We start from the raw sequence: 24,018 nt of genomic DNA, 5'->3' as shown, positions 1-24,018 counted from the left end.
GTAGCTTTGATTTCATGCCAGGAAGTACACTGCCAGCTCTTGGCATACATTGTGCTAGAACAGGGAGGCAACTGAATGATCAAAGAATTACCTGTCTCTGTCATCAAATATGCAGTACAGCCCAAAACACTATTGGCATTTATTTAGAGATTTATTTTCTATACCTGTATTGTTCGCTGTCCACTGTATTACTATTTATATTATGCAGTAGAGGAACCATGGATTATATCAATTTCTTTCTGTGGTAGACACCTTATAAGTTATCCTGGATATTATCCTAGTGCAGCCGTATGAATCCTATAACTTGCTATGTAGGGTGGACACAAAAGAACAGAGTGTTGAGGGCCCTGCTCAAATGACTTTACATTTAGCTTTATTATATATATTTTATATATAGAAAAGCCAAGAAAACAGAACCATAACTTGAGGGAGTTTAAATGGGAAAGTTCAAGTGTGGGTAGTTTACCAGTGTAGTTGTGCACAGTTGTGCCACAGCATTTTGGTGCTAACCTTAACGTGCCAACCTTAACTCCAGACCTAGATTTCTGAGACTGCTGTGCAAGAAACTAAACCCATGGACACACCTGGGGATACTTGGCGTTCTCAAGGTATAGAAGTGACATAATTCACACAAGTAAAATACAACACCCTATATATTTAAAAAACAAAAGGAAAAGCTTTATGAGATAAATTACAGCAATACATCTGCCAGAATTATAAGGCGAATTTAAAATAATGAGCGTAGTGTAATGTTGATGAATGAAGTAACACTTTATGTTGATGATTGAAGAAAATGGCAGCTATAATTGTCACATATTATCTATCATTGGCATGAATAAAATCCATATTTGAAGTGCAAAAGATCAACTGCTGTGCCGAGTGGACAGCAGCTATCAAGCATTTGGCGTTCACAACCCAGCCATTATATTTTATTAGAAAATTAGGGGCTATAAAGCTTGTCCTTACAAGAACATACCAGATCTCTTTGCAGAGGCACCACTTTATCACATCACTGGCTGTCTCCGGCTACATGGATGTAAGTGTTATATGTGAAAAAATTACATAAAACTTGTTAAACTAGTGCATCTTTAAAAAACAAAGCTAATAATGGGGCCGGAGCTAACTGCCGAGACGACTGGACGCATGGAGTAAGAGCTCCCGTTCCAGTCAGACTCAATCGCAACAAAAAAGCAGATACTGACCTGCAATAAGGCTCTCAACTGGCGCCACGACAGCCCAACATGATGGCACCGTCAAAACAGATGAAAATGACTGATCTAATCCGCCATTCCATGAAGGAGCGGCTGTGGCCTTCTCAAGATGACTACTAGTCTATGGCGTCGTCTCCTGCCTCGGAAGGCCCGCCTGACCGTGACACTCATTCTGACCAATACTATGATACCCCAGTCACAGAAAAAAGGCTGCATGGCATGCTCCAAGAATTTCAAGCCACAATCCAACAAAGCCCGAAGCAAATTACAAGTGAATTGAAGAAGGAAATATAATTTCTTGGAGACAGAACAAGTCACCTGGAAACACGCACTGAAGAGCTGTGCACTGCACAAAATGAAGTTGTAGATAAAGTCCAAGCATTAGCTGAAGAACACCAACAGCTTAAGAGGAAGCTAGCAGACCTGGAAGACCGCTCACAGCGCAATAATTTCCGCTTCTGTGGAATACCAGACAGTGCAAGGGCGCCCGCAGGAATTTTTCCGGGGGGGGCATAATTGTAATGACATGACTTTTTGACAGTGTTCTGGGTGCTTTCTTTCCTTTGGGGGTTAACCCGCTCTCAAATGGTTTAACCCCAAAGGCTTCCTCCAGCTCCAGATCGCTCAGTGGTATTCGGCTTCTGAAAAGGAGTGTCAGGAAGTGCAGATTGATTGATTGGCGTGGGTGCTGCAGATTGGCTAGAGTGGTCAGTTGACGCTCTAAGCCAATCGCTAGTTCCCGGTTCATAAAAATGTTTTACTTTGCAGACCCAATCCTGCTCATTTAAGGCTGGCATTCCACTGGAAAAGTAAAGAGGTGCCTTCTGTGGCAGAGATCATCAGCCGATTGGACGACATATACAACCAGATGGCCTTTTGAATTCGGGGTAACGCTACCAAACATGCTCTCATATGGCACAGCTGGCTGACAAGAACATAAGCCGCGTTGTCATTGGGACGGCTGAGGGTGAGCCCAGGGAACTCTGCCTTCTGGGTGTAGAAGGGGAGAGATCACACGACTAACTGAACATCCAGCTGGAGCAAGCTCCCTTTTCCCTATACAATGCTGGTTCGAGCGACTGTATGTGAGCTACCCCACCATGGAACCCCTTTTCTTTTCTGTATCCCTGTTAAACAAAAATCCAGACAGCAGCAACACGTGTGTACTGACTACCTTAGCATTGTTAAAGGGACTCTCCAGGCAGCAGTTTTTACTCACCTGGTTCCAGCGCCGGGAGCCTCGTGAAGCCGCGCCCTCTATTTCGTCAAAATGACAAAATAGGCGGGCGCGAGCAGGGAAGCGTCATTGCTCCCTTGTGCTCATGCGCAGCTTCTTAGCACATGCGCACATACTTCAGAGGGCGGCATTCATGCCGCCCTCTGAAGTCCTGAGTGCACTACCGCGCATGCGCGCGGTGTGCACGGCCGCGAGCTGACCTGACTGACAGCTCAGCTCGCGGTCTTTGCCCGCCCCTCCTCTGCTGAGAGGCTGGAGAGAGAAGGCGCGCACACAGTGCCTTCTCTCTCCTGCACACGTCAGACGTATTTTAATACTGCATGATAGGAAGTCCCTCTGGTGGCCATCTGAGTGACGGCCACTGGAGGTATTCCTATCAATCAATGTAAACACTGTATTTTCTCTGAAAATACAGTGTTTACATTAGATTGCCTGCAGGGAGCTATAGATCATACCTGAACAACTACATTAAGCTGTAGTTGTTCAGGTTACTATAGTGTCCCTTTAATATGTTCCTAAGAATGCTATTATATTGTTCAATAACTTGACCTATGGATCAGTTTTGCACCGGGGCCCCATGGATTGTGTGTACACCACTGCTTCTAATTGCTAGGCAAATGAGCAATCCAGCATTCTATCCTCTGGAAGTTGATGGGTTTCTAACATTCTTCCACTAAGAATACTTACTTTTGACCCACCACATATGCATACTGCCAAGAGAACATTGTAAGGAAACCAAGTTTAACCAAACCGAGTTTGGTAGTTTCCTCCCGGACGGTCAGAGCCTAAGGTAGCGAGAGTCCGGTTCGGTAGTTACAGGAACGAAATCCATACGGAATATAACAGCTGCATAAGATAATTCCCTTGTTACAGCATACGAATTCCAAATAACAGTCAGAGTCCAGGTTCAGGATACAAGCAGAACTAACGTTTATTCACACACATGGCTTTTTATGCAGGTCCCCATGCAAGGGGACATCCCACAGGGAGGAGTAACATTTATCCAATCCCGAACAGTAAAAATATAAAACACACCCAATACAAACAGGCAATTCCCTCCCCTAGTCCTGGAGATAATCAGGTCTGATATAGTAACAACCTAATTATCTCCAGGCTGCAAATTCACTATTTTCCCCAATTTCTGGAACACCCCTTTATACCTGGGGTATCCCCACAAATCCTATGTCCCCTGATAGCCCCGATCCGGGGGACCAACATATCCAAATTTCACCCGGATCGGTTCAGGGGTTCGCAAAAAGTATGGAAGTCCTTTGCGACCGGTTCACTGTGGTTGGACTGCCCAGAATAGTTCCAGAGGTTCGTGTGGTTTTGCCGGTCACTTGAGAAAAAGGGAAAAATGAATAAAAGTACCGAATGAATTCCCCTGGCTCCTAGCAGCGATTGTTCCCCTCATTCGTGTGCATATTTGTACCGAATAGCGCTCTCCTAGCTAATCGGTATCACTAGTTCCAGCGTTCGTATGATTGAGACCGGTGTTTGGGAAGTCGAGTGTCCGATTTTAGTTCCAGACACTCGACGACCAAGTCCCGCTGCCTTTGTTTGACGAAAAAAAAGATGGCCGCGGTTTTCTCTGCCACGTGGCGTTCGACAGTACGAACGCTGACCGCACACATAGAGGGTGAAAGTGATGCCGGCTTTGAAGTTAAGTGAGCCAGGGGTGGTCTCTGTTCGGCAGTCCCATCTGCCGAATGAAAAATACACAAAAAAGCAGGAACTATGCAAAAAAATACCGAACAATATAGTCATTTCTTCACAAACATCTCTACTTAATGTTGTTTTTTATGGTTTGGTGTAAGAAAACAAATGTGAAAAGCTTGATTAAGAGGTGATGTTGAATGCAGCCATGCTTTCATTCTGTTGAAAATGCTGTGCTGACAGTTAATTAGGTTTTCCTGGAGGAGAGCTGAAGGTGAAGTTAATTGCAACAAATCAAAAAGTAGAATCTGCCATATATTTTTTTATTATTTTTTTCCCTCGTTTTGTGTCTTTTAGAATTGTGTTTCAAATTCTATCAAACAGGCCAGAGATGCAAGTGATGATCCACTTTACAGATTGCCATTAACGCCCCGTTCATTCTGAATGTATACAACGCTCTTTCATTTTTCAGAAACACAGATATCAAAAACTGTATTTCCATATAAATGTCTGTCATTGACAATGACTTGCTCCAACGTAACCCTTACAAGATATAATCTGTACTAACTTTGCTTTTTGTTCAAACCAGGGATTTGTTAAGATACGTAAGGTTTCTCTGTAACGTCATTTTTATTCCCTTCACATTGTATTTTGCGATTTTTTTTTTTTTTTTTTAAAGATGCAGAAATCAAAGAGGGGGACTCTGGGACATGACAAAAAAAAAAAGTAAACCGTTGACCGCCATAGAGAATATTCTGAATTTCAAAATGCCACATTCGCTATGTACAAGTGACAAAGGTAGAGTTCAACCCAAGCAGCTGCAAACACTTTTTGTCAGAACATGTACAATTGTACATAGGCTTTTACCTGTAAAAATTGCGGTAACAAGGACATATATTTTAAAATTGCTAATGTGTTACTCAAAGCATCATTGAATATGTGGGGTTCTGTAACTAAATAGTGCATGTTGGTGCATTGGTAACAGAATCATGAGCAAAATAGCTTATCGGCATATAGTGTACTGGGTGACTGCTCTGCATAATTGTTCAAGGCCATCATAAACAGCTGATTTAATAAATGGTCAAAAAGTTGGTTCTCTGCTTATGACCTATTTTATTTTTTATATATATTATATATAAATAACATTGCTTACTCACTTCTCTTGTAATTGCATCCCGCTTGTTTTCACATTACAGGTTTGTGCTTTCACTCAGATGTTCCACTTGACATTTAAATGTTTCTGCTTTTTAATTAATCCAGCTGAAATATGCAATCTCCTTAGTAGTGTGGGACAATGTTTAGGGCCATGAATAAAGAAATTCTAACATGCCAAAAAAAGTAATTACTTGAAAGTATAGTGATTTTCTCAAAAGCTCCTATTAAAATATTTTGACATTAAAAGCTGTGAAGAACCATGCTGATAGCCATTGAGGGCTTGGCATCCACTTAAATCAGAAAGAAAGTTCTGATCAGTCTAGAACACATTTCAAGTAGTCATTTAAAAGTGAAATAGAAATTAAGCATCCTTTTACAAGTTCACTAAAAAGTATATTATTATTTATAAAATGCTAAAATATCCCACAGTGCTGTACAACAGGTGGCCTAACAAGGTAAAATTAACATTTAGGAACAGAAGGTGGTAGGGGCCTAGTTCAAGTGAGCTTACATTTGAAGGGAAGTGGGGGTATAATTACACAAAAATTAAGGGTAAAATGCGTTTCATATATTTTACATAGTGAAAGTTGGTTGCTTAACAGAGTTTACAATAAAATGCGACCTTATAGGAACACTACAAACCTGTATTCCTACTGCTCTGCTATAATATTCTCTTCTGCATTTAGTTTCAGGTCCTCCCCACAAAACTAAATAAAAAATAGATAAAGGCTTATAGAGGAATATTGGGGGCCAAAAGTGCATTCGGTTAGCTGTGAGAACAGAGTTTGACTTAATTTCTAAGACTAAGACATTTATTTTTGGCTTACCTGAGGGTCGTTAACCTTGGGCCAAAGAGAGTTCAGCCTCTCTTCCTTGGGAAGCATCAGGATATGTGTCCCCCTAAAGATACCCCTTTAGTAACATTTCATACCGGTTATCCACTTTTATCGGCCTTTTTGCGCTTCTGGTCATTTTTTGCACTGGCTTTTTTTTCAGCCTTGCTGGCCTTTCTCTTGGTCTGGGAAGCAATTAGGTTCATCCCTGGTGGTCCCAGTGAACATTGGCCCTGTGTGTAGCTATTTCGCCGTGCTTATTTTCCTCCCTAGACAAAGCGAGCAGTATTCCTCTGCGTAGGCTACTCGGATAATTCAGAAGGCTTTTGGTTATAATGCAATAAGTGCAGTGCAAATAAAAATGTGGCACACTTCAAAGATCTTTGAGAATCTGTTGAAAGATTTGTCGCCCTGTGATTTCAGGATTTTCCCCAAACTAAAATTACCTTCAAAAGGGAAGAAATTTCAGACCGTTGATGAGATTCAGGTAAATATGACTTGATGGTGATTCCAACAAAGGATTTTGCAGAGGGTTTTAAATGGTGAAAGAGATACTGGGAGAACTGCGTGAGGTCCCAAAGTGCCTACTTTTAAGGAAACTTAGGCGTCATTGTCCTATGTAGAATGTCTCTTGTACCTTCTTCAATAAATGTCTGGTGGGATCTCATTCCCTGGTGGTCCAGTGGTGTGTACTGTGTAGGAGGGGGCTGGCAGAGAGCGTTTACTTACCTTTCCTGCAGCTCCTGTCAGCTTCCTTCTCCTCCGCGCTGGTCCGGTCTGCTCCCTTGTCAGCTCCCTCTGTAAGTCTTGCGGCCGCGAGACTTACACTGGGAGCTGACAGGGGAGCTGACCGGACCGGCGCGGAGGAGAAGGGAGCTGACAGGAGCTGCAGGAAAGGTAAGTAAACGCTTCCTGCCAGCCCCCAACTGCCCCTTGTCTGTATTATGGCAATGTAAGTTGCCATAATACAGACATTGACTAGAGTATATGTCGAGTTGGGGTTTTTTAGCACAAAAAATGTGCTGAAAAACTCGACTTATACTCGAGTATATACGGTAATGTGTGTGTGTGTTTGTTAAGACGGAGCCTGGTGTTGTGGGAGTGGTTACCCAGCCTATTTATACCCAGACTAACCTCTACTCAGGGCCGACACAGATCCAGACTCCATTGCGTCTACTTCCGGTTCCGGTCCGCCTCAGCGTTGTTCCTACCGAAAAAGAAAGTGAAGTACCTAATCCCAGGAGACTGCCGCCCTGTACCTGCTCCCTACTGCACCTCCTTCGCTCACGGAGGACTCGCATCCCTGCCTGTGATCCGGCCAGCCTGCCACAAACCAATCTTCCATATTCCGCTCCTGCCGCGAGACACGTCGCTAACGTGAGTAAATTTTTCACCCCATGACTATCACGAACCTCGCATTTACCATCCATGGCTACGTTCGGCTGTGTTCGACAGCTTACCAACTAACAATTATGTATTTCATGCAACCCACTCCAACGACCATCACTAAGCCTATTCCCACGAACCGCACTGGCTTACTAAATTCGCATCACGAATCATGACAAGCTCAGCACATTCCCCTGTTGTCACAACAACATATAAACTAACACTACATATGCAAATAGAGCTAAAATACATTTATCCTAAAACAGAAATAAAACAAGTACCAGCCTCCTAAAGTCACGGGGCATGGTTAGTGACTTAAAGGGGTAATATAAGAATAGGGGTTTCGGTCCTCCTCTAATTAAATTGTTGGTATGAGCTATAGGACTCAACAGCGAGGCCACTGACTGTTACCACCGAACATACAACGGGTCGGAATTTCTCCGGTTGCCACGACAACAAAAAGCGGGGGGGGGCACATCATGATTACCATGAAACTAAAATTTCCAGTTCCCACCTGGCATGTAAATGTGGCCAAAGGCATAGTGTAATTCTGTAGAAACTTGGGGGCTGGCACATATCTACTTATCCAGTCATAAGTCACTTAAATTTCCAGAACCCGGCTGTCTGTTATTTTCAAGACTCAACAAGGACAGTTCCATCCCACTAATAGGATAATAGGACACATACTACCTTTCTAATTGCAAGTCCTTTGTACTCTTGTAATTACACCCCCCCTTCAGGCACCTTTGTCGTCAAACCATCTGGCTTAAGTTCCTCCAAGTTAGATTCACTTGTCACGGGGTGCACCCATTTCTTCCTTTCAATCGTAAAGGTCCCTACACGGTACCATTCAATGGCCATTCAATCTGTGTCAAGATCAGACCACGTTCCTCACATCACCATTCATCTTACAGACTTTCATACGGATGCCGATCCGTCCGCCACCGTTGTTAGTAAATAGGTCTACCTAAGTCACACGTTACCAACCAGCACCCAATTGGCCAACCCCAACCCACAAAGTACAAATAGGGAGTAGGGATCGACCGATATTGATTTTTTTTTAGAGCCGATAACTTACCGATATTCTGTACATTTACCATTTTGAAAAAATAAACTATTTTTACTAGGGATGCACCAAAATTTCGGCTGCTTACATTTTCGGCCGAAAACGGGTCAAATTTGTTGAAATAATTTTTTTTTACAAAATATATATATTTTTGGGGGACAGGTGGTGGGGAAGGACACTATGGGACAGGGGAGGGGGGAGTGAAAGGACACTATGGGACAGGGGAGGGGGGAGGGAAAGGACACTATGGGGCAGGGGAGGGGGGAGGGAAAGGACACTATGGGGCAGGGGAGGGGGGAGGGAAAGGACACTATGGGGCAGGGGAGGGGGAGGGAAAGGACACTATGGGGCAGGGGAGGGGGGAGGGAAAGGACACTATGGGGCAGGGGAGGGGGGAGGGAAAGGACACTATGGGGCAGGGGAGGGGGGAGGGAAAGGACACTATGGGGCAGGGGAGGGGGGAGGGAAAGGACACTATGGGGCAGGGGAGGGGGGAGGGAAAGGACACTATGGGACAGGGGAGGGGGGGAGGGAAAGGACACTATGGGACAGGGGGGGAAAGAACACTATGGGGCGGGGGGAAAGGACACTATGGGACGGGGGGAAAGGACACTATGGGACGGGGGGGAAGGACACTATGGGACGGGGGGGAGGACACTATGGGACAGGGGAGGGGGGGAAGGGACACTATGGGACAGGGGAGGAGGGGAAAGGACACTATGGGACAGGCGAGGAGGGGGAAAAGGACAGAATACTAAAAAAAGAGGGAGGGGAGAGAAACACTAGAGGGGGGAGAGAGGAACATTAAGCAGGGGGGGGGGCACTAAAAGAGAAGCCTGTTGAATGCTAACCCTGACACCCCGCGTCCAGGGACTTGTGCAAAGGGCATGGAATACAGGCTACTGTGCCTTCTTTACTGTCTTCTGATAATACCATTAATGAGAGACTGGAGAAATTGGAAACCCACATAGCTATAATCATCCCGGCGGTCACATTCACAACACTCCCACCGACAACCCCGAATCCGGGTAATATCTTTACAAATATACCAGGCACTACACACATCATTATGCCTGCGCATTTAGTGCCCCAGACCATCAAAAAAGACATACTTGAAGGGAAAGATGTAAATTTAGTCTCCCTCCTGATTGCGTCCCATGATTTGGTGGAAAATAAGGCTTACTGTTACAGGGATGTGTCCGTGGGACCCTAGGCTTCATAGAAAATTGTCCATTCCCACTTCGTGATAGCATTTGGCCTGTACAGGGATGTTATTTGCTCCACTTCCCCCCCCCCCCCCCCCCCATTGTAGGGAAGAACTGGACTTATATCTCCACAAATTGATTATCATAGATCATTCTTAGCTAAAGCGGCGGCAGCACTGATCCAATTTAATATCTGCTCAGACTGGAGCCAACTGGACACGGAGCTCTTCTGCCGACATTGTGCTGGCCCCAAGCCTCCGTCTTGTGCCTTATGTGCCTCTACCACACACGCTACCAATGTGTCCCCCAACGAACCTAGCATGCCTACTACCAGCTATCATGCATCCACACCCAACAAGGCTGAAAGAATACTCAAAGACAAGCTTGGCAGGCCTATTGTGTTCCTGGGCAAGGCTTAGATATGCAACAAACGAAGGCTGCAGCTTCAACAAATTTGGGTTGTTGCATGTCTGTTCCCTTTGCTTCAGAGCCCATGCAAAGACCATGTGCCCAAACAGACTGTACCCTAAGCAATAATTCACCGAAATTAACATTCACAACTTAGCTCATTACCTCACCAATCACCACTACACGAACTTGGTCAATTTCCTTGTCACAGGGTTCACAGAAGGGTTCCACACCATAGATCCTGACACCACGGGACACGCTGATTGCAGCTGAACAATGGTTTCATAATAGGCCCCTTCAAACAGCCCCCCTATTCCGATTGGAGAACTAACCCAACCGGTATTGCGACTGGCAAATTCAATAATAAAAAACTTTTAATCATTGACCTCTCCGCACCTCATTCCTCATTTATTCCAACCATAAATTTACTTATACCTTCAGACGAATTCTCACTTCAATATGCCACAGTGGACAATGCCATAGGAGAAATCTTGAAAGCGGGGCACAGTTCTTGGCTGGGAAAAGTGGATATCTCTAATGCTTTCAAGTTGCTTCCCATACACGCGTCACTGTGGCATTTACATGGCAACAAATAGAAAGATCTGTTTTATTTCACCACACATCTGACGTTTGGAGCGAAGAGCAGCCCCAAACTTTTTGACACATTCGCGGAAACACTATGCTGGCATCTCCTAAACGTAAGCTGCTGCCCAGTAGATTACATTACCTAGACTACTTCCTCACAGTCGAGGTTCCTGACAAAACTCCCCAAAGCATCAACAAAACGTTGGCACTATTCTCCACGTTGGGGGTTCCCCTTTCCGTAGAAAAAAAACAATAGGTCCTTCTACTGATCTAATCTTTCTAGGTATCCACCTAGACTCAGCAACCATGTTAGCAACCAATACACGACAAACCACTCACTACCGCTACATTCATATACTATGTGACCCATTGACCATCACAGGTCACTCCTTTACGATTGGATCAACTTTTCAAGTTGATCCAGCACGCAGAACTGTGTCACACCTAGGACTAAGGATAACGTATGACCGGACTCAATACTTGCCGAGGTCAGGAACACAGAATCAGACACAACGATGAGGGTAAGCCAAAAGTCAAGGATACCAGAATTCAGGGAAGTCAAAACGAAGCCAAAGTCATATACCAGAAAATCAAGATCAGGAACGCACTCTCGGATTACCATCAGGATGAAACCACGACCGGGCAATGAGCAAAAGGAGAATTGGGTTTAAATACCCCTCCTGTGGATCCGATTGGCTTTTGACCCCAAAAGCAATTACCAGGTTTCCATGTGCATGATTGCTCCTCAGCACAAACCCTCCTGTGGATCTGATTGGCCATAACCGGCCTTTGACCCCAAAAGCAACTACCAGGTTTCCATGTGCATGATTGCTGCTCGGCACAACTTTTCCTGTCAGGACGGTAATGTTGCTTGGCACAACTTTTCCTGTCAGAACGGTAAATGCCATAAACCCCTTCAGGACTGAGTCAAAAGTACACGTTCTGATCAAAACAAAATGTAAACAAAAACTGGGATTTGCGCTATATGTCTATTGAACCGTAATTCACCTCTTTCATATTAAGTGCACCCACACTTATTATATATCATTTTGTTCAGGAGAAACAGGGCTTTAATTTCTCATGAACTATTCATGTTGAAACATAATTTATTATGAATAAAAAAAAAAGTGAGAAATTTAAATAAAAAAAAATTTTTTAGTTCCGCCTCACATTTTAGCTGTAAATGTCATAATACTGTTAGCTTTTACTGCAAAAAACACTTGGATTCAGCAAAGTCTCCCGCGTACAACAGTAGCCCCCATTAACAGTTTGTACGGTGTTTTGAAAAGTTAAAGGGTCAAATATAGCACATTCCATTTTTCTGTTTTTTCACATTGAAATTTGCCAGATTAGTAATGTTACCTTTGAGACCGTGTGGTCAGGGCCGGATTAACATAGGGGCTGATGGAGCTGCAGCTCCAGGCCCAGGCCCATGGAATAGGCCCATTGATTTAAAAAAAAAAAAAATTTTTTTTTTTTACATTTTTTTTTTTTTACACACTACGCTTAGGGTTGCCAGGTATTTCTCATGTATTTCTTAGGGTTGCCAGGTATTTCTCAGAAGTATTTCTCAGGTATTTGAGGCTTCCTAGCCGGTGGCGGTATTGCAGTAATACCGGCAATACAAATGTCTGTCTCAGTATAAACAGAGATTATTCTGCAGTACCAGCGCCGGCCAGTAGGGGCCGCTGTTTGTGTGGATAGAGGCAGTGATAAGAAGTTACGGCATCTCCCTCCCTGCCTCTCTCTACTCACTGATCCGCGGGGGAGCAGCTCTGCACAGAGAGTCCAGACAGCAGCTCCAAGACATGGGGATGCTGAGACATTGGGACACTGGGGAACATGGAGACCCTGAGACACTAGGGACACAGTGGCCCCATGTCTCGCAGTGGCCACTAGTCTGTGTCCCCATGTCTCCCAGCCACTGTCCCTAGTGTCTCAGTGGCCCCATGTCTCCCAGTGTTACCATGTGTCCCCATGTCTCTAAGTGTCCCCTAGTGTCCTAGTGACATTGGGACATTGGGAGACATGGGGACACAGACTCTAAGGGACACTGGAAGACATGGGGATACAAACATTAGGGAACACTGGGTGACATGGGGACACTGAGACACTAGGGGACAATGAGAGACATGGAAACACTGGGGGACACAGGGAGACATGGGGACACTGGGCGACTTTGAGACCTAGGAGACATGGGGCACTCCCAGTGTCCCCACATCTCCCAGCCAGTGTTCCTAGTATCTCAGTATCCCCATGTGTCCCTGGTGTCTGTAGTGTACCAGTGTCCCTAGTGTTTCCTAGTCTCCCAATGTCCCCTAGTCCCCCAATGTCCCCATGTCTCCTAGTGTCTCAGTGTCCCCTAGTATAAAAGAAAAAATCTCAGGCACTCACTGTAATAGATTTAGGCAGGTTTATTGGACACCGCAACGTTTCGACCTTTACCCAGGTCTTTATCAAGACTCTAATGTCCCCTAGGTATCAGTGTCCCCTATGTATCAGAGTGTCTCAGTGCCCCATGTCTCTCAGTGCCCGATGTCTCTCAGTGCCCGTAGTGTCTGTGTCCCCTAGTATAAAATAAAAAAATCTCAGGCACTCACTGTGATAGCTTTAGGCAGGTTTATTGGACACTGCAACATTTTGACCCGTACCCAGGTCTTTATCAAGTCTCCAGTGCCCCCTACATATATCACAGTGTCTCAGTGCCCCATGTCTCCCAGTGTCCCCTCGTGTCCTAGTGACATGGGGACACTGGGAGACATGGGGACACAGACACTAAGGGACTGGGAGACATGGGGACACAGACATGCACCCTTTTTGTGTATGTTCGCCCTTTCGGACGTTCTGGTTATGTGATTTGTGGCAGTGGCCCACCCTTTTACCGCATCCATAGACTTCCTGCTTTACTGGACACTGCTGTTAGGGGGTATGGGTTTACTTGAAAGATGAAAGCGTGAGATTAGCAAAGGGTTTGTGTTTTCTCATAGTTGCATCCTATGAGTTTCCCTCCAGCACCATCTCCATCAGATACATGACGCTTAGGAGGTAGGACTGTTTTAGTGTTTTTGGTCAATAAGATTTTGTAATTAGGCCCATCATAATTATCAGCACCAGGCCCACTGGGCTCTTAATCCGGCCCTGCGTGTGGTAGCCCAGAAATGAAATTTACCCCCATGATGGCATACCATTTGCAAAAGTAGACAACCCAAGGTATTGCAAGTGGGGTATGTCCAGTCTTTTGTAGTAGCCACTTAGTCACAAACACTGGCCAAAGTTAGCATTCATATTTGGTTTTGTGTGAAAAAAGCAAAAAACTAATATTTGGCCAGTGTTTGTGACTAAGTGGCTACTAAAAATGACTAGACATTTGCAATACCTTGGGTTGTTTACTTTTGCAAATGGTATGCCATTACAGGGGTAATAATTATTCCAGCGCTACCGTACGATCTCAAAAGGCAACATAACCAACCTGGCAAATTTCATTGTGAACAAAATGGAATCCAAGCCTTATATTTGACTCTCTAACTTTACAAAACACCATAAAAACTGTACATGGGGGGTACTGTTATACTTGGGAGACTTCACTGAACACAAAAATAAGTGTTTTAAAACAGTAAAACATATTACAACAATAATATCGTCAGTAAAAGTGCCTTTCGTATGCGAAGAGTACAAAAAGGTCACTTTTACTAAAAATATCATTGTTGTAATACAAGTTACCATTTTGAAACACTAATATTTGTGTTCAGCGAAGTCTCCCGAGTAAAACAATACCCCCCATGTACAGGTTTTATGGTGTCTTGGAAAATTACAGGGTTAAATATAGTGCTTGCAATTCAAATTCTCTGCACTTTCTGCCTGGGTTTTCAGGCATGTCAATCAAAATTTTATTAATGAAATCACATAATTATGTTAAAATATTACTTAAATATACACGTAGAATTTTAATATATATACATATATATGTATTTAAAGTCTACATGTACACTTATGTAGTTATTTATGTAATGATATATATTTATCTGTGTGTGTGTATATATATATACTGTTATTTGTATTTTATATATAGATAGATATAGAATGTAATTATAAGTGTATTTTGTTACAAATATATTAATAACAAAATACAGTTAGAATGAAATTGCATATGTATATATAATTTATTTTATTTTTTAAAAATATTTTATTTATTTTATTTATTTATTATTGTAATTATACGTGTATATAAAAATATGTAGATGTATTATATAAATAATATATATATCTTATATATATGTAACGTCATTTGAAGTGTATTTTAATACTAATAAATATACTTATTAACATTAAAATACACTATGTATGACACCAGCATGGGGACTGTTTGACATTTCAGACAGTCCTCCTGCTGGCAGTTCCACAGCCAGCTATGGAGGGCCATGTGATCGCTCCCTTGAGAGCGATCACATGGCCCCCGGGGACCTGATTTGCCGAGAGAGGGCTGCCTGGGCTGTTAGACAGTCCTCCCAAAGAGGATCGCGACGGAGTAAATTTTACCTCCTGGGGGCTTAAGCTGTTATGGTGTTCTATGCCGCCGCAACGGCTTTAAAGCCCATTTAAATGGGGACGGCATAGAACGCCGTAACGCCGTAACGCATACTACATTTTTAGTGAATACGTGACAGCCAGTATCAAGTATCAGCTTACAGCAAATACATTCCACAACCTGCGAGAGAACTCAGGAAAGCCTTCCAAAAATTGGTAATGTAACTGATATAAGCATTAAAGTGTTATGATTAAATCTTTTATTTCAGGCTTACCCAATCATCTGTTTAGGCACACCACGACCAACTCTCACCACATGGCCAACAGCGTTATGTACAGCTTATTGTCCCAGACTACAAATGTTAAGGCGGAGCCTGGAGTTGTGGGAGGGGTTACCTGGCCTATTTATACCCAGACTAACTTCTACTTGGGGTCAACACAAATCCAGACTCCCACCTACTACATCCCTTAACAAAACACTTCCTTGGTGGGCCCACCTTTATTTCAGGACTACCCGATCGTCGGTTTAGGCACACCATGATCAACTCTTACCACATAGCCAACAGCGTGTCACGACTATTAATGTGGTCCAGCACGCAGAAACTGTAAACATATACATAGGCAAGAAAAGGAAATAAAACCGGACCTTAGAATGGCCGGACTAATACGCTAGAGACAGAGAATGGTCAAAGGGAAAGCCGAGGTCAAGGAAGCCAGAAAATACACAATACCGTTTACACAAGCCAAGTCAGGGAAACCAGAATTCAGAATAACCAGATCAGGATACCAGGAAATCAGATTCACAATGATAAAGCACTCTCAGGAAACCAGGAACAGGAAACCACTACAGGGCAAGGTACTGGGGTGAATTAAGGATTTAAATATCCCTCTCTAAGCTCTGATTGTTCAGAGGACGACCTCTGACCCCCAAACGTACGTGCGCGTTGACTTTGTGAGGTCACGCGCACGTCAGTATAAACTTCGGGGGCAGAGCTATGTTGAGACGCGACCACGCGGTCAGCGCCATTTTGGATCCGGGCGCGACGGCCGGAGGATGTGGGGAAGCGGTTGTCGGTGGGGAAGCAGGTAAGCTTTTGCTGTCGGCGAGGCTTTGCCGGTCGGGCATGGCCGTGCCACGCGGTGGGCCGGCAACCGTGACATAGCGTACGCCGCTGCTTCTGACTTTTGCAGAGCTGCAGAAGCCTGAAGCTGTGGCCATTGGCATTCATTGGCTAAGAGCATCAGCTGATGATCCTCAGCCATTGACTGAATTTCTGTTCGGTTTGGGTGAGCTAATGCTACTTCAAAGGTGATTATAGAGCCCATCTCTCATACATCACACAGGTGTTGCCCATCAATCATGTAAAAACACATTTCCACATTAAACTCAAAGTTGAAATGGTGTGACAGTCTTAGTATATGGTTTGTGTTCTAATGCAAAGATTATAGTGATTTCAAAACATACCTGATCAGACACTTTAACAGAGTGATATTTGATTGCTAACAGGATATCCAAAATTAGTAGTCCGTTTATGGAAATGAAAAAGACAATCAATTTCAAATGGGGCTGCATGACAACATCAATTTGTTATGCCAAGTGCTTAAATTTAGGCAGATTCTCTACTATTTTCTTCCTAAATGAACAAGCCCTTAGTGATGAGGATCTTTCATAATTAACATGTAGTAATTAATTGCTATGCCTTTTTAATGATGATTTCTTTCCCCTCAATTATGGCTGCACTGGGAACTGGCAAAAATCCAATTATATTCTCCTTTTCAATAGTTCTTAGAAATATTTTACAAAATACCACTTGTGTGAAAGGCATGTCACAGAAGATTAAAATCACACTTAAAATATTTATAGGAATATTGATATATGCAAAACAAATGTGCTATAGTCATACACCGTATCTTGGCATAAAGTGCTCAGTATATCCATGTGGGTGCTAAATGGGTTTAAACTGAATCGGTCACTTAAAACGTACCTTTCTCCTATTGTTTACTTTTATTTTGCTCTATCAGAGTCAGTTCTTCTTATCTTTATTTCTGATCTATATTTCTTTAAAACATAAGTCAAAGTAGGGACTTCTTTGCCTTATTTATTTTTCCTATGCTTAACAAAGGGTAGAACAGAAGGCATAAGTCAAGTTCCACTTCCTTTGTCAAGACAGTGGAGCTTTTAGGAGCATTTAGTTTCACGATTTGTCAAATCTTGTCAAGCGTAGGAAAAATACATAAAACAAACTAGTCTCACACTTTTGTGTGGTTGGAGTTATGGCTGCTTCCTTGTAGGGATCAGGGACCCTGGAGCACTTCAGACCCAGTCACCGAGGCTTGACTGGGATAACTGAGGGCCTTTTCCACCCTGGACCAGGCTACTGTCTTTAGAGCCCTGGACACCCTTTTCATCAGCAAATTATATCCCTTTCCACAAACACCAGATGATACTTGGTGAAGCACCAAACTTTAATGAACACAGCACACACATTTATGCCCCCAACAGCCTAAATTACATACAATTGGGTGCATAGAGCTATGTTGTATAAGGAAGGGTGGGGCCAGATAAACGCAAAGGCTGAGAACTAAATGCGAGATTGAGGAAGGATAGGGCAGCTAGTTTAAACTGGTCTGACAGTGTACTTGGGACAACGCCCTGCTGGGGCCACAAAAGTACGGGAAAAAGGCACATACAATCAATACATTCAACATACCCTGCACCAATAACGGGCACAAGGTGATCAAAACACAAGAGGAATCTGGGGACCCACTCATAGTGTCTGTCTTCCATCCCCAGTGATGGTGACTACCGTCACAGGCAGTGTTTACAGCAAAATGCCTGCAGGGACTGACTATAGACACCATAACAACCAAATTAAAGGATCACTATAGGGTCAGGAACACAAACATGTATTCCTGACCCTATAGTGTTAAAACCACCATCTAGCCCCCCTGGGCCCCTCATGCCTCCATAAATATAGTAAAATCTTACTGTATTCAAGCCAGAATCTGTAGCTCTGCATGCTGTTTGCCTAAAAAAAAAAAAAAAAAGCTGTGTGCTGACATCAGAAGTGGTGGCCTGATCTAATCACAATGCTTCCCCATAGGATTGGCTGAGACTGACAAAGAGGCAGATCAGGGGCAGAGCCAGCACAATTTAAACACAGCCCTGGCCAATCAGCATCTCCTTATAGAGATGAATTGAATCAATTAATCTCTATGAGGAAAGTTCAGTGTCTGCATGCAGAGGGAGGAGATACTGAATGTTTGGATGCATTTTAGGCAGCCATGACCCAGGAAGGATCTCTAACAGCCATCTGAGGAGTGGCCAGTGAAGGTTTCACTAGGCTGTAATGTAAACACTGCATTTTCTCTGAAAAGACAGTGTTTCAGCAAAAAGCCTGAAGGTAATGATTCTACTGACCAGAACAAATTCAATAAACTGTAGTTGTTCTTGTGACTATGGTGTCCCTTTAAGCTATAGTTATTCTGGTGACTATAGTGTCCCTGTAAAGGTGCTTTTTAGTTGCTGTTATGTTATAAGTGTTATATACTGATATGCACCAAACATTCTGACATCTCAGGAAACACACAAGAGAAGAAGAGACTGAGAAATATGTTCTTGTAGAGGGACTGTCTCTCTTAAATAGACACACTTGGGAGGTGTGTTTGTATGATGCAGGGCATTGTTTTAATATCAGTGAATGCTAATTCTAGTTTTCAAATGTTTGAATGGTACATTCCATATTCAAGTACGTTACGTAGTTTCCCATTTGTCTTTAAACGGTCCTGTCCTATAAGTGAGTGAATAATACTGACACCTAAAGGGACACTCCAGGCACCCAGGACACTTCTGCCCATTGGAGTGGTCTGGGTGCCAACTCCCACTACCCTTAACCCTGCAACTTTAAAAACTTAACCCTGCAACTTTAAATATTGCAGTACTAGACAGCCACTAGAGGGCACTTCCTGCTCTATAGCACAGAAAACCTGTGCTAGAGCGTCTCTGGAGCATCTTCAGCGTCGCTCAATTCCCCATAGGAAAGCACTAAAAATCATTTTCAATGCTTTCCTATGGGGAGTTCTAATGCGCGGCATTGCTGCACATGCGCATTAGTCTCCCTGGCCGGTGGGTGGGATCAGTCACGCCCACCGGCCGATGTAATGACTGGGAGGAGCGGCGGCGAGAAGAAACCACCGCCAAGGGACATTGGCGGGGTCTCGGGTAAGTGACCTGAAGGGGTTTTCACCCCTTCAGCTACCGGGGATTGGGAGGTGGGAGGGAGAGGGGAGCTGCAGTGCCAGGAAAACGGATTGTTTTCCTGGCACTGGAGTTTCCCTTTAATGAGGTTTCGAAAAAAGTTTCATGTTTAGACTACAGCCTTTAGCCGTGCATCCATCCATATTGAGAATAGCTCAACACCTGACCAAATTTGCACCTGAATGCCAATTCCCCATGGCTCTGACAGTTTATAAATGAAGAATGTAAAAGAATACTTGTCTGATGTGGAATTTTTTTTAGAAGCAACACTGCTTGTATCTCAGTAACACAGTCTAACAAGGAAATGTATCTGTGTACAGCATGTGCTATGTACGAAGCAAGTCTCCAATTACCTATAAAGTAAAGCTGAAATTGCCAGTAAATTGCAGCACATTTTTTGGTCTGATTAAAAATGCAGGCAGTAGCAAGTCATTTGTATGCAAAGTGTTTAATGCCTGTGGTACCAATGCAGTCTCGGCACCTGCTTTTGTTTTCATCAGGAATTCAGGAATCATCAAGCATTTTATATTTTGTTTCATGGGTAAATACACTAGGATGTGCTGGTATACACAATTGTGGTGTTATTCAGATAGTATAAGAAATGTGTAGACTACAAATAGACAGTGGGATTTCAAATGATATATTGTAACTTAAAGCGACACTGTCATGCCGAACTTTCTCCAATCGATTCCTCTTTTCTCCCTCTCTCGGAATCTGTTCTTCCTTTTTCCTAACTGATCTAGTTTTCTTTAAATCATAAGACAAAGCAGGGACTACTTTGTCTTATGCATTTTTCCTACGACTCACCCGTGCTGACCCACTTCCTGTGGGTCAGAGAAATTTGCCCACAATACTCACACTTTCCTCCGTGGTGTCGCGATGCCTGCTTTCACTATTCCCGAATGTCCTGTCATTTAGCCAGGACGCCGGCGAAACTACCAAATTTCGTCCTAACAGAATGAGAACAGTTTGTTCATTCATGTTAGGACGACATTCTGTACTTTTAGTTCTGTTTGAAATTTCATTTGAATTAATGAAATTCTGATCTGTGCTGTGGCTGCATCTTGCAGCTGCTTACTAAATAGCTCCCTAATTCCCATGGTATTAGGGAGCTATCTACTGAAAGGCCTAAATTGTTTTCTTTAGGGAACTTTACTAATACTAAGTTAAGATTACTTAGCATTAGTAATTAATCTGCCCCTACTCACAGCCGTGGCTGCTCACTGTTGTAAAAAAAAAAAAAAAGACCCCCCTTTCAATAAATGGCCTCATGGTGGGGCATCTATTAACATAGTGTCCCCCACGAGCCCCAACCCGTGCCCTGTAAGAGCTTTTTTAATTAATGAGGGACATAGGGTCCCCCTTGGCCCCCACCCATGAGGGGCGGTTGCGTGTCCTAAAAGACAAAAAGGGAGGGAACTATTGTCGTCCCCCCAGTCCTCACCCATGAGCGGTGGGTGGGGACCCTAAAAGTCAAAAGGGAGGGACCTATTGTCATCGTTCTGGCCCCCACCCATGAGCAGCTTATGGGGGCCCTAAAAGACAATAAGGGAGGGACCTATTGTCGTCCCTCCGCCCCCTGCCATGGGCAATGGGTGGGGGCTAAATGAAAAAATGCCCCCACCCAAAAAAAACAAAAGCCATACTTACCCCTCTCACCATAAAAATAGTGAGTGGGGGACAAAAAAAAACTAAATGCTTGTAAATAAAAAAAAAACTTACCATTTGATATCTTCTTTTATCTAAAACCTTTTTTTCAGCCCCAAAAAAGGCAAAATTAAAATCCATAAAGCCTGTCGAACTTATAAAATAAAAAAAATACCCAAATGCGAAAAAAAAACATGCCAAAAAAAATAAAATCTATCTACACCCAGGGAGGGCATCGTGCAGACTGAGCCCAGCAGGGCAGGAAAGTCTTATAAAGCATTCCCACAACCTGCAATTTGACTTAGTGCGCTCTAATTGGTTGGTTTAAGCCAATCAATAAGAGTTCTCTAATTGGTAAATAGTGAGCTTTACAGGTAACCAATCAGATAAGGCTCACTATTTAGACTCATAAGGCACATTTGCATCAGCCCAGTCAGGTATTTTACTAAAAGAATAAAAAGAACGTAAAGACAATTAAGACAAGGCTCCTTATGACAGCCATAGCATGTATCAAAAAGGAACCTGAAGAGGAAAAAAAAAATGCACAAAGAAAGAAAGAAATAGAGGAGGGTATAGAAAAGAAGAGTTAATCGCTGTCAATGCAGTTATTCAAGAAAAGTCACATTTAGAGAAATAAGAGGAGGCATGGGGGGGGGGGGAGAGGAGTGGATAAGTAATATTTGGAGATATATGGTACTCCCACTCAGTGGCGGATCTCCCCTGCCGGCTAATGCAGGGCTGGCTCTGTCCAAGTACCAGCCCTGTAATGTGCCTTCACGGACCGGGACCGTAGGGGAGATCAGGGATCTCCCTCCCCGGTCCGCAGGCACCTTGCTGGCAGCCGGCAGGGAGGGAGCTCAGCCTGCGGCTCCGACTGGTCCTTCTCTCGCGAGTATGGAGCGTTGTCGCGGTTACCACAGATCCAAATCCCACGAGAGTGAACTCTAGCCCTGGAGCTACGGGCTAGAGTTCACCTCACCACTGGGACCACCAGGGATTCACCACCGGACCACCAGTAAAGGTAAGAAGGGAGGGGGGACATAATTAATATTTGTTTTAATTAAATAAAAATAAATAAAAAATAAAAACATATAAGAAGGGTTGGGGGGCTTTTTTTTATAATATGTGTTTTTTTTATTAATTATTTTTATTATGATGTGTGTGGAAGGGGGGGCAATGTGTGTGATAAGAAGGGTAGGGGCTTTTTTTATAATCACACACATTGTTCCCCCCCACACACACACATGCATTGCCCTACACATACACTGCCCCCCATACACACACATGCCCCACACTCACACAGACTGCAAATGTCACACACAAATACTGACCCACACACACACACACACACACTGCACCCCTGACATATACTGCCGCCCTCACCCACACACTGCAACCTTCACAAACACACACTGCTCACAAACTGTCCCACTCACACACACACTGCACCCCTTACACATTGCACCACTCACACACACCACTGCTCCTATGCCCTACTACAGCCCCATTTCCCAGCAGACCTGTTCTTAAACGGTTTGACTACTCACTCTGGGAGGGGGTTCCGGCACTATTGACACCATAACCACTACACTCAGCTGGTCTGTCACTGTCTGGATTATTTCTTTAAATAATCTACAAGTGCCCCTCCCGAGATCAGGCTCTGGATCCGCCACTGCCCACACACTGGCTACATGTTTACATACAAACACGCAGTCATTGGCTCATATACATACTCGCTTGCTCATACACACACGCACACACATGCTCATACACACAAACACACTAACAAATACACACACACAGAGGCTCAAACACACACAAACAGGCTCTTACACACACACAAACTGGCTCATATATACACACACTTAATGTTTCTTACCATTGTTAAACAGGGATCCCACCAGTTGTTGCTGCCCTTTGGAAGCTGCCATTCTTTCTCCAGAGCGCTCGGCTGTTGGGATAGGACGTCATTTATCTCAGCGGCCTTTAAAGCGTTTGGCCGCGGCTGCTCCTCTTGGCTACTATGCACTTTTGAGGCTGCACAGTAAATTTGGCATGGCAACATTAAGTGACCGTCAGGAGAGGGGCTCTCTGTGCTCCCACCTCCTGCCGGTCACCTTGACTCATTTGCGCCCCTAGGACCGATGCACCCTAAGGTGGCCGCTTGTGCCACCTTATGGTAGCGCCAACCCTGCAGCCTAATACAAGCCCCTATGTTGTAATATAATCATAGTGTATCTTGCTGTTTGTGTGAAATCAAAGACTAACTGTATATGTTAACTTTTTACATTCACCACTTTTATTTTTTCTGTGTAACAATTAATTTATACCTTTTATTTCATTTTATTCATTTTAGGAGAGCAGGGTCTTACGAACAGTACCCCTTTTGGCAGCTTGCCTCCCTGAAGACAAGTGCAAAGTCTTGATCGCTCGACGGTTTGGTGAAGAAAGGTAAGCATGCACTCTGTAGACAATTCTTATATTATTCATATTGAATTCATTTTGGTCCTGTTAAATATGGAAATGTACTTAGTGGTTGTTGCGGAGTTCAAATAATTTTTGTGTGTGAAGTAAAAGTGCGCAATATTTATGAAATATCCAACAGATCATAAAGGCTAGCTCTACGCTTTGGTAAACTTTCCAAAATAAATAAAACGATCGTACATTGCTAGATGGTTCCTGAACGAATTCCAGTTTTCCAACATAGAACTGTTTGTATGTTTTAATACTGAGTGCAAAGCTCATTTCATTCTTGGCACTGGATCTGAAGGTCCCATGCACCAAGCTGAATTACTTAGGTAGTTGGAAAATAGTTTCACTTATGAGTGCCAAATCCGATTTTATTCT

At 43.6% G+C, this 24,018-nt stretch overlaps 1 protein-coding gene across 1 annotated transcript in view; it reads left to right on the top strand.

Moving 5' to 3' along the window:
- Positions 1–24,018, top strand: part of DTWD2 (DTW domain containing 2) — a 233,619-nt gene that overhangs the window by 109,540 nt on the left and 100,061 nt on the right. The window contains exon 4 of the mRNA XM_063456933.1: positions 23,528–23,622. Coding sequence (XP_063313003.1) covers positions 23,528–23,622 — 95 coding nt within the window. The remainder of the gene's footprint in view (positions 1–23,527; positions 23,623–24,018) is intronic.

The sequence above is a fragment of the Pelobates fuscus genome, chromosome 5 (genome assembly GCF_036172605.1).
Source record: "Pelobates fuscus isolate aPelFus1 chromosome 5, aPelFus1.pri, whole genome shotgun sequence".
Lineage (NCBI taxonomy): Eukaryota > Metazoa > Chordata > Amphibia > Anura > Pelobatidae > Pelobates > Pelobates fuscus.
This window is presented reverse-complemented; position numbering and strand designations above follow the sequence as displayed.